The sequence below is a fragment of the Pygoscelis adeliae genome, unplaced genomic scaffold, assembly GCF_000699105.1.
Source record: "Pygoscelis adeliae isolate BGI_AS28 unplaced genomic scaffold, ASM69910v1 Scaffold318, whole genome shotgun sequence".
Lineage (NCBI taxonomy): Eukaryota > Metazoa > Chordata > Aves > Sphenisciformes > Spheniscidae > Pygoscelis > Pygoscelis adeliae.
Genome location: NW_008825430.1, coordinates 254,682 through 266,954, shown reverse-complemented (window position 1 = coordinate 266,954; position 12,273 = coordinate 254,682). Strand labels below are relative to the sequence as shown.

General features: G+C 42.6%; 1 protein-coding gene across 1 annotated transcript; it reads left to right on the top strand.

The window, feature by feature from the left end:
* The first annotated feature begins 7,119 nt into the window (after positions 1–7,119).
* Positions 7,120–9,545, top strand: BCL2A1 (BCL2-related protein A1). The gene is made up of 2 exons (XM_009330890.1): positions 7,120–7,620; positions 9,133–9,545. Exons 1-2 carry the CDS (start codon positions 7,201–7,203, stop codon positions 9,235–9,237), a joined length of 525 nt encoding a protein of 174 aa, XP_009329165.1. The 5' UTR covers positions 7,120–7,200; the 3' UTR covers positions 9,238–9,545.
* Positions 9,546–12,273: the final 2,728 nt, after the last annotated feature.

Genomic DNA, 12,273 nt, shown 5'->3' with positions numbered 1-12,273 from the left:
TGCTTTATTGGCTATAACAGTCAGCACTAATAAGTAAATGCTTCGCATCGAGATGATTTGAAAGGGTGTAAAAGAACTCGGCTTTCTGAAAGACAGAGCATTTTAGGGCCGGAGCAGGCACCGGTATTAGCATCATTACTAACACGCTTACAGTGCCCGTGCAGGCTTAATTCCTAGATACACAGCCACGGCAATGAAGTGATGGGCAAATGTAATTCAAAGCACAGAGCACTGTAAAGTTATATGATTAAAAAATGAGCTAAAAAGCAAATTTCTTTCTGCTTTGGTGAAAGAATGGCAGCAGGTTTGGATAACTAGTCATGGTAGCATCAGCTTCCTCCACACTTATTTAACAGGACGTCACTTCACTTAAAAAGATTGAGGGGATAGTATTACATGCTCAGACAGCACAGCAATGTATGTGGTATAAATACCTGGGGAGACAGATTAGTTAGCTATTTCTGCTCACAGCCTTCTCCTAGGAGCACAGAAATGCCATCTCAGCATGCTTTTTTGGAGGATCAGAAAATCATAAGAAACACAAGGCTAAAAATATACCATGGGAGTTACAGCTAATTTCTTGCTATAATTTGCAGCAATTTACACGTAATCATTGTGGGTTTGAAAATACTGCACAGTGCCAACAGCAGAGTGTCTCCTGAAATGGTGCAAATCAGAAGAATGAGAAATGCAGTTTGGATTAAAAAAAAACCCAGAAGGGTTGTTTGGGCTTTTAGGTTCACAGGTTCTTCCTTGCAGTTGACTTACGCAGGAGATTTTATTCTACCGTATGCAGCCGTTTCTTAGGCTATAGGTGGATGGAACGAGTTTCATACCAACTGCTTTTAGACTTCAGAAAAGTCCTACCAAACGGCAATGTATTCTGTGTCTTCCTCATATGTTAGATGAAGGGGTTTTAAAAAAAAAAAAAAGGCTGTAAACAGTAGGCACTAGCACCACAACATTTTCATGCAAATACACATTTAAGAAGGCAATAAAATCGTAGCAAAATTACTGAATTAGGGTTCAGAAATGTGTTTTAATATAAATACTTATTTCCAGCATATGAAAATTACTGAAATCACATTACACATTAATTTCCTTAAAAATAATTTCTGTTCAAAGTTCTGGATTGATTATAAAAGAGGAAAATATCTTTACACTGTACATTTGTATTTTTCTCCATTTTTATAACTTAAAATAATTCAAAAGAATTTGAAAGGAGAATAAAAACAAATGTGCCCCCAGACTGGAACCCTGCATATAAAACAAACTAAAGATGAGTTATGAACCTCCGTGAAGACTGATTTATAGTAGAAATACTAGTGTTGCTACAACCCTCTTTTATATGGTCATCAACGGAGGGGATATCATAAACGGGGGGTAAAATGATTTATTAAAAGAATACATTATCTTCTAAAGGAAACATATTTAATCTATGAATCACTAACACTTGACCCAGTGCAAAGGTTTCTAGTAGTAACAGGAGCAGATGCAGGCTTGATTTAAATAAGGGAGAAGCACAGAAGCGAGCACGCTCCTGGGAGGGCTGATGTAGCGGACTGCAAACCTCTGAGGCCTCCAGGTAAATTGTACCTGGTGAAGTGAGCTTGAATTTTCAAGCTATTTGTTTTAAAAACATGAGATACGTAAGTTTCCCTTGGAAAATCCAATAGCAAAGAATTTAAAAGCATGCCTAACTTCAAACTGTTACCAGCCTTATTGAATAGCTGCAATTTTTTTTCGAAGGCACCTGAAGGGCCTGGGCACCTATATCCTATTCACGCTCAGTGGAAACTCTTTACCGAAATCTTGTTCGTATTTTGAAAATGTCATCCAGCGGGACTCTCTGCATGCTAAGTTAGGCTCGGGTATGTTACTGAAATGCTGTCTCACCACATTTTGAATGTCACCACCGTTTAAAGTGGCTTTAAAGCATTGGTGCAGCTGATGCTGAATGCCTGGCTATGTCTTCGGAAGACGCAGATCTGAACCAAAGCTGCAGACCAGTATACAAATGGGCTTTGCACATGTTCACGTTGCACCCGCCACAGCAGAATGAACCAAAAGTCAAGACTACCCTGGACTTGTGGGTGCGAGGGACACACAAAGTTTTGGCTATGGTATTGAGGCATGAGCTCTTGACTTCTTATTTCATGAATACTCACAAGCAGACCTTTTTTTTTTTTTTTCTTCTGGGAGCAAATATTTTCAGCAATGAAGCTGGCTTCAGCAGAAAGTGTTTCTGCTGGCATCTGCAAGATCTTGCTGAGCTTCCACCAAGACTTTACTTGTTCATGCTCCACTGTCTGGGAAGCTTAGGGAGCCTTACATTTCTGTGGCTCACTGCTGACAGCTATGACTATCTGTTCAAATTCTCCTAATCCTAGTTAAACATTTGGAAAGGCTTATGAGAATGTAGAACATGTGTCTACACACATGCGTGCGATGACACATGGCACACGCAGAGCGGAGCAGTGTGTTTGGCTGCCCCCTTGACTCATGATAATGAGAGAACCTGGGGTCCTGAAGAAGCCAAGTTCTGAGTTGAGACGAGTTACCAGAGGAAGTGACGAGGCAGCAGCTGAACCCTGAGTAACTCAGCCAAACCTAGCCCTTCCTATAGTTCCCTTATGTCGCCGGAGTGCTATGGAGGAGTCATACGGGGAGCGGAATGGCCTCTCAGAATTCTTCTCGTGCTTGAGCAATGGAGAGCCACAGTGCGCATCTTCGTATGATCCATCCCCCCAGCCTCCGCTGTGTGCTCTTTGGGAAGCAGAAGAGAGCTTATGCCATATTGGTCAGCCCTCAGTCATTCTGGACTGCACCCCAGCTCAACAGTAAGCTGGGGTAGCTACTTGCTTTAGTTTACGTTGGGGACCACTTTGGCTTTCCAATTGGCCCAGAACCTCTCAGTTGGCCCAGAAGATGCAGAAACCAGCTACATCCGCCCATCCTTCTTGGAGCTTGTCTTCTGTGCTACATCTGCATCTCCTGAGATACACAGAATGTAAGCTGGCTCTACGTCTCTCCTTCAATTGCCACAGAATTTGAGATCCAGGATCTGGCTACAGATATTTCCTATTCTGTCTCCACCCTAGAAACATTAGGAGATGGGCTGAAGTGTTTTAGAATGAACTGCTCCTGAAACTTCTTATGGAGATGACCTTTCCAAGCTTTGGACTGGAGACTTTGGCGCTTCCCAGCTGACACAATTCTTCGGGAAACACAATATCATTTATTAATTTAGATCATTACCGGGGATGAGTCCCAATGCTACGGTATTTTAGTTTTTTTCTGCATATAGACTCTCAAAGCACAGACTTGAACGCGTATTCGAGATCCAGGGAGGTAACAGGGATTTCTCCTGTGCCGGGCTCCTTCCTCTGCGTGCAGCCAGGCCGGCTGCGACTAGGTGGCAGCACTCCACTGGGCAAACCTGCCTCTGCCTTCAGTACCAACTAACCATTTCAGCTCACAGAAAAGCCAGCTTGCATATTGCAATTTCTAGGAAAATAGAGGGTAAATAAAAGCCACCAAAGCCTCCTGAAGTCTTCTATCAGGGCTGTGCGGGACAGCCGGAAAGCTACAAGTGAACCGAGCTGTTCTTTTGCAATGAAATCCAGTACCACACAAAAATCGTCCTGGTTTGGACATCAAAAAGGGAAGAAAGCCAGAAAAAAATCTGTAAGAATCTCAGACTGTTCCTCCAGACAAAGCTCAGCTGCCTTAGAAGAGCTCACAGTTCCCACATTCACCTGGAACTGGAAGAAGTCTGGCAAGGCAGATGCAGCACAAATAACTCAACGAAGCTTTTGTCATTTTGGCTTAGTTTTGTCTCGAACACGATGAGATAACATCGTCTCTCACAAGTCAGTTTTATGAGGATCTGTCAACTCAGTTACCATCTGTTCTGGAAAATAAGCCTTTTCAGGTTAGGGTAGGATGTGGAGTCAAATCCACAGAGCACAGACTTAAATGAAAGTATTTGAAGCCCCTTGCTATGCCAGGTAGCGAGGGGAGGGTTTGCATTCGAGCTTCCATGTCAAGCTGGTTTCTGTTTCAAACCTTTCATTAACACTTATCATTTATAAAAGACAAAGTATGCACAGCAAAGAGGAGAAGAAGAAAGAAGCAATGCACTGTATGAGAATGCAGTCTATGCAACACTGGGGAGATAGAGCAGGTAGGAAGAAAAGCAGAGATTCATTAAATTAAAGGTATTCACTTATAACTACAAAATGTGAATAAAGTCTGGTAGGAGAAAGGAAGGCACTGCCTAATGTAGAAAAGGAGAATCAGAGCGTTAGAGTGGCACAACACAGGTCAGAGATCCCAAAGCTGATTTCTTACAGTGCTTGGAGTTGACCATTAGAGCTGGGGAAGATTGGGCTATGCACTCCGGTCTGTCTCTTTATGTACATAGATATACAATACTGTCATGGCTACTAAACATCCAACACTTGGAATTGTACCCTCCCCTACATGCTATTGAAAAACAAACATGTCTAACATTGAAGTCGATAGACCTGGGGCAGCTTCAACAGCTACATCCTGAGCTCTGGTCACCGGTGTCACAGCTTGCTGTGAGAGGTGTCTGCTCAGAGCTGCCACCCCCGCCTGGGAGCCGAGCGCCGAGCTTCACCTTACAGCTCTTTAAGAGATCAAGAGACTGTAAGTGGCAGCATTTGCACCAAAATTGCCAAGGTATTAACATTGATTTCTTTCAATAACAGTGACATATTCATAGCCTTATTTCATCACCCTCCTCAGAATCCTAAACGCTACACTAATGAAGAAATATCTGCTTCTGCCTGTGCTCTGCTGCTGTTGACGGTGAAGAACACACAGCTTGTCTCCTTAGGTATTGTTCACTGTTCTCATATTTAACTATTACTTACATTCACAAAGAATACAAAAAGCTTTTCATTAATCAATTATTAAGAGAGTCAGGCGCGATCTATAACTTCACAGACTGTGCTATATAGAAAAAGGATTCTTGTGATTTTTCCTCGAGTACCTCTCTCAGCCCTGTTTGCAGCAAGCATCTGACAGGAGGGAAGCTGTCTGGCTAGAGCAATGCCTTCCCTCTGCCCCAGAAATTTCTGCCCAGATTTAGCTGAGTTGGGAAGAGTTAAGGACTGTCACAGCCTTTTTTTTTTTCATTTGCATTCCTCATAAAATGTTGGCAATTTGCTGAAATCACTGAACATAACAAAGGCAAAGCCAGCCTAACAGCTCTGCCAAAGCAGCAGCTGCAGGTATTGGATAGAGGACACCTCTGAACTTTCAAAATGAGCTTTGGTAAGAACGTGTGTGTGTGCGGCGGAGAGGAGAGCTAGCTTCCCACCCCCAGCCCACTCCCAGTCCTAGCATCGCATCCTTCCCGGGGGGTAACATCTAACACGAGAGTTTTTCCGGCTCACACAGCCCTCCTAAACCCATTCTCTCCCAAAGGTGAACACAGCACCAAGCCACCTCTTTCTTAGCTTCCAAGAGAAAACAAGAGAAATATTTTCCTGAATTGCTGAAGTGATTGATGTCTGTGCTATGCTGGTGACAGCTTGAGGTTTCGAACCCCGCTGTGCGTGGAAGATTACTGGGTCGTTCTGAGCCAGACTCACCACATGCAGAAGAAAAAAACTGAGAAGGAACTGGGAACTGCCCTGTTCTACTCAATGGGTCTCTGCAAAACCGTGATGTCAGAGCAGCAGCATACACATTTTGGGGGGGCTAGCTAGGGTTAGCAATATCGCGACACCAGAGCTGATTCACAGTCTAGATATGCTTTGCTCCAGTATGATTAGGTGCCGGCACTATCCTGATATCTGAGACTTGAGCCCTGTGCTGGCCACCAGGCACGCAGCTTTGCTCATCTGCCATAGATCTGAGCAACAGAGAGCACCCATGGCTGGAAACAGGCTCACCGCCATCCTTGGAGCAAAGAAGAGCTGTTGGTGTGTGGGGCTGGGAATGCCTTTTGCTTTCAGAGAAGGAAGAGACGTGAATGAGAGGTGGGTCAGAAGTAGAGGGAGGAAGAAAGGGGGATGGAGAAAGAGAGGGGTCTCCAAACATCAAATTGCTCGTTGCTCTGAAGCCTTTGCAATGGGGTGAGGTTCTCCACAGGCACATCCTGACCCTCTAGCAAGATCAGGTTGCCTCAGGAGAAGAGGTTTGTAAGGAAAGATTGGGCTAGGCACCCCTGCCCCTTCTCCCAGAAAATAACTGCTTGACCAAAAATTTGAATCTAAGAGCAGTTGTTGTAGGTATCGTGATACTTTTTTGTTACCTGTCATGAAAGATTCAGATGGTATCACACATCACTAGCTTGGCCCCATATTCTCCATCCCATGTTCTGACATGCTGTCTGGGTTAGCATTGTCTTTTATACTAATAATGTCTTTTACAGCAGAACTCCCCGTGGGGGAAAGAAATCTTTGAAGCCACCCATTCAAATCTTCAAAGAAGGACCTTGAAGAGCACTCACAGAGAGAGTGGGGGAAAGTTTGGAACAGGGGATAATGCTATAAAGCTGGCTTTCCCCTTTTTCCATCCATACTTGTACCACTGTTGCGTTCCCACCTTTTGCAGCTATGTAAAGCTCCCTGAGTGCTGAAGAAAGCTTATCCATTCTTCCATCCTGTTGGAAATGTCTACCAGTTTCTTCAGAAAGTTGTGAACCAGAAATAACCCATTAACCTGCAATACAGATTGAGGGGGGGCAGATGAGGCGGGGGGGGGCTGCATGCTCCTATAGCATACAATTTTTAGGCATGTTTTTTCAAGCCAAATGCCTAACCTTTGCTAGCATACACCATTCTCAGCAGTTTGTAAGCCAAATGCCAAATCTTTGTTAATGTTTCACAGCAAAAGTCCCTAGGAAATGCCAATTTATATCGCTAAAGAATGTGGTAAAAGCTGGTAGATTTTAGTTGTGGAACCATGCTATTTAGAGAAATAATAAATCAGTCAAGAAGACATGTTTTCTCCCCTTGAGCAGACGCTTTTTCTTTCATTTCCGCTGTGACATATTCCACAACCCACACAATCATTAAGTCACTAGGTTTTTACAAGAACTTCTGTGGTGAAAGCAAAAAATTCCATCAAAACCCGACGATACAAAGCTGTGTGCATGTCCTGTGGCTGCTCATTACTGACCCTGATTAAGAGTGGTGCACTGCTCCCCACGTTTCGTTCTAAATGGAAACTGCCGAGTTCTATTACGTTTATTACTTAGCTCAAGATTATCTGCAATATGTGCTTCAGGAATCACACCTCGGACCAGCCCAAACCAGGGTTGCTCACGTCTTGCGAAATATTGCATCTTCACTGCAAGATCAAACCGAGGAGGCTCTCAGACCATTCTTGGACAGGATTGATATTACCTCTGTAGCTGTTGCCAAGAGAATTTTCAATGGTGTCATGGAAGAAAAATTTGCTGATGGAAATACTAACTGGGGACGAATTATGACCATATTTACGTTTGGAGGTCTTCTCACTAAGAAGCTTCAAGAGCACGGAGTTCAGCTGACTGGAGAGGAGAAGGAGCAGATTTCTTATTTCATCACAGAGTACATAATTAACAACAAAGCCGAATGGATAGATGCGAACGGTGGCTGGGTAAGTTTCTCATTTTCCACCAAAGTCTAGATTAGGAGATTTTGTTTAATTAAGGAGAACTATTGTTTCAGACACTGTCAAAATCATTTTATTCAGTGTTTTATTTGGTGGTTTAATATTCGATGTCTGGAATGTCTCCTTGAGACTTACAGTGAAAGCTTTGCTTCTGCTTTAAATAGAACAATCCTAAAAGACAACTTTCTTTTTTAAAAGGCACTTTCTGTACCTGTAACAGTCGAAACCCTAGAGTTAGTCTCGAATCATAGAATCACAGGATAATTCAGCTTGAGAGGGACCTGAGGAAATCATCTGGTCCAGCCTCCTGCTCAAAGCAGGTTAAACAATGCATGCCGCTAAATTTCCCATTATTAAATCTAAAATTAAGTGGCATCCTAAGGTTAGTGCAGCAATTTTGCTTCCATAGAGGAGTTGGTCCAAAAATACTAAAGTTCAAAGTAAAGGGAAGAATATACAGGTGTGATCCTCACAGCTGAAGTCAGTACTTTTGCTGTGGATTTCAACAAAGCCATTCTTTAACCCCCCAAATCAGTTTTACTTAAACAAATTTACAGGTAAGTGCAATTGGGGTTAAATTTTTTTCTGCTTGTTTGGACTGAGATAATCCTAGAACTTCCATATACCGATGGTCAATGCTGAGAAAATCATTTGTCAATAATATGTGGATTATTTTGCCAAGCTGCTGAAATTCCCTTCTTCTGCCAGTGGAGGAGAGGTCCCTTCTGCTTTGCAGAGTTTCATCACACCAATACCTTTTTCTTTTGCAGTTAGGGGAAACTGAGAATCAATGGCATCAGAGTTGTCAGATTTATTTCCCTGATGCTTTTTTCCTTCACCTATATGTAAATGTTACTTTCTCTTTCCACCCCTCTCTCGTTCCACTTCTATTTCCTATTTGCTATTACTTTTTTTCCCTCACTTGTTTTCTAGTGTCTTTCTTTTCCTTTCTTCTCTTTTTGCTTGCTTTGGTCCTTCTCTGTCTGGTAACAGTAAAAGAAGGTGACAGTGAGTCATGGACCCCTGATGCATCAGATTTATTGTAAAGGCTTCTTTTTCCATCTCTTTCAAATGGAGTCAATTTTATTTAAGAGAAGTATCAATTCCTGGCAACTTTCTGTCATAATACACGGCTCATTGTAGTAGAATAAGGAGGCTTAAAGGAAGATATTTATAAGTGTATTACTACATCACAAACACAGTACTTGTATCTTCTTTAAGATGTGGGCTCAGATGATACAGTTCACATCCATGTTCTATTTACACAGCAAGGGCAGAGTCTTGACTTGGAGATAAAACAAACGTTCAGCAAGGTGCAGCTATTTTCAGCTGCTGTTTTTAAAGCCCTGTTCATCTTTTGGAGGGAGAGCTCGGAAAACCTGTCCCTCTATGCACAATGGTGTAGCACTCTCTTAATCTGATACTAGCACAGAGTGGTGTGGTTTTCCTACACGCTATTTTTAAGCTGTCCCTAACCGTGCATGTTCTTCTCCACAGGAAAATGGCTTCCTAACGAAGTTTGAAAGAAGATCACTACTATCTTTCTCCAAAATTACAGCCATGTTCATAGCTCTTTTTTCCTTGTTCAGAGAGTACTACTGAAATAAACGGACCTGCCATTCATGTGTAATCTAGATATTGCCACAAGCTTCATTGCTAAGCTTTCCTCCAAGCAATATCAACAAGAAAATAATATTCTTCCATAATTTGTTTTTAATTTATTTGTATTTATTTTTACTAAATACAATGTTTAACATGCTATCCTAATTGCCAAACCTGAAGATGAGATCCCTCCAAAGAGGAATTGACACAACATCATGCAGCAATTCAAGTCACCCTTTCCAGGCAGGACTGCTTCGAGAGAGAGATCATCCTCCACATCCAGACAGCTCTTGGGATATCTGTTGCACCTCCATGAAAGGACATTGTTTTACTGAAATACAATCCAATGGGTTAAGAAACAAGTTTTAATGTCATTTGTTTTGTAAATGAAATACTACTGTAATGCATTTTATTGCAACCTTTGTATAAGGAAAAGGGGGGGGGGGGGATGTCTGTGAAGAAGAAGGAAATGCAAATTCCAGTGTAAAAGTGGGTACAAGTTACTGACACAGACTAAGCAATTTTTATGGGAAGAACAATTTGTGGAAGCTAGCAACTTAAAAATGTGCACTCACTTACTGTTATTGCAATGGTACGTGTTTCTTTGTTGTATTTTTTTAATTGCTCATATCTACAGTGAATGTTCTTTCAAATTTGTGCAATGTAGTCATCTGGCTGAACTTTTTTTTAAACTAGATGTTTTAAAATAGACAAGTACAAAATATTTTTCAAACGAGAAATTTGTGTAAATACACTAATATTTTTGAAAAATACATTAAAATATGTATTTTAAAGTCTTACGATTGGTCTCATTTCTTTCAGAAAAATTGGAGGATGGGAAAAGATCTACCTGAGTAAGATAACTCTCAGAAAAGCTATCACAGTGCTACTGGAGAATCCAAGCAGTATATGTGTTTGACCTGAAGTTCATGGATGTCAAGACTTCAATTTTCTGTAGTACTTCTCAAGTATTATCTGGTAGCTCGTATAAGAAACAGACAGCTTGTGGCAAAATAAATGAACTGGATCAGCTCTGATGACAGTAATTAGTGTTTTGGGATACACTGCAAACTCAGCAAATTCACAAGTAGGACCTAACAGATTTCCAGGCTTTTATAGTCTGGGGCAACTACAGTTTTGACTCAAATTCCATTTGCTTTCAAACGTTAAACAGTAGTTCTTCAAGAATTCATTCTAGAAGGGTTTTCTTTAGCTGTAATGACTTTCCTACATTAGGGAACTAAAGCTGGGCCTAAACACTCTTCTTTTGTAGACGCATTGGGAGGCGAACCAAACTGAGGCAGCAGTGGGCCTGTGGCACACAACAGCATTATTCTGGGAGACAAATCCTCTGACAATCAAGGCTTTATGATCCTGGGAGAATGAACCAGCGTCCTTCTGGTAATGGGTTCTCCATCCTTCATCTCAATGTAAGAAATTTTTTACAGTAAGAACAATTATTTACTGGAACAACCGCTCAGGGACATGGTAGAGTCCCCATCGCTGGAGGTTTTCAAGATGCGACTGAACAGACTGCTAGATAGCGTCATCTAGGCTCCCTTTCCCATGAAAGGATGGGCCAGGTGATCTTTTGAGGTCCCTTCCAACCTGGGTCCTTCTATGATTCTATGCTTTAACTTGGTGGGTTTAACTACAGAACGCAAACAGGTGTTAACATTTGCTAGAACCTGTATTGCGCCCGCTCCCTCTCCCTCCCCAATGAAAACAAGGATTATTTAGCACGTATAGCAGGACTTCTGAGATAAACTGTGCTGCTGTTGACGAGGAGATGGCAGCTTCCCATGGGCAGGGGGCTGCTGAAGGAAAATGCCCACCCCCAGAACACCTATGGAAGTTCCTGTCAGAAATGAGATTTTAAAACAAATTTTGACATATATTTATTTATTTGCAGTCTATGTCTTCATGATCAGAACAGTAATTCTCACTTAGTTCCTTTTTGTGCACTGTTGTAAGCACATATTGTAGTGGCTAATGCCAGTCTATTAATACCACGTTCACTTCCTTCTACACTAATCTAGTGACCTATTTTATACTGGGGAGTACAGTTTTTTAATTAAATATAAGAGGCTAACCTAGCCTTTCCAAAATCTCGGTGATGCAATAACTTTAGAACTTGCCTTCATGGTAAGGCCTGGGTTTAAACAAAAGAAGCCTGGATCATTAATGGTCCAGTGAGGTAGAGATTACCTTCACCAGGACAAAACCTCCATTTGCTCTGCATTTAAGAGCAAGAAAAGCAGTGATGAGATATACCACCCGGATAATAAACATAATAAAATGTCTGAAAACAACAGGGCTATTAGCTAAGTCTTATAAAATAGTGTAGATATGCTTTGTTAACTGTCATGCAGTTATCTATACATGACACTGTTTGAGTAGTGTCCCAGGGCACTACGGTTTAAGGGATCTTTACAGCTGTCAGGCCATACACAGGAGAACACAACACCGTTTCTAGAGCAAAAGATGAGGTCAAAGAGCTGCAGAGCGGGACAGCTGATGACTTAATCAATGCGCACAGCAGCTAAATTGAGATGTCACTAAGTACCACGTACAACAGATTTATGGAAGCGAGTATTCTCCTATAGAACCATCCCTTTCTCCACTTAAGGACGGGTTGGACCATTAAATGTGCCAAAACGAAGCCTCCAGCGTCTCCCTGCCCGGGCTGCGAGGCCGATGGCGTCCCGGGCGGCGCGGCTGTGCCGCAGTGCCCGTGTGCTTCTGTCCACAACACCTCCCTCACGGCCCAGGCCCACCGGTGGATGCCAGAGGGATATGAAACCCTCTGGCAGACGGTGGTAACAGTATCCCGCCGAAATGTAACTTGCCTTTCTACAGCAAAACCAGGAAAGTGGAAATTCTTTGTAATCTACGCCAGACGAAAAAATAAAGATGGGCCTTGCCCAGGGGCTGGCAGGGCCTCGGCTGGCCCTCCAGCACCCTCACGGGTGGCGGTGGCTGGAGCCGCGTGGAGATGGCGGCCACCCAGGCCTCACAGCAGCGACCCCGCGGCCG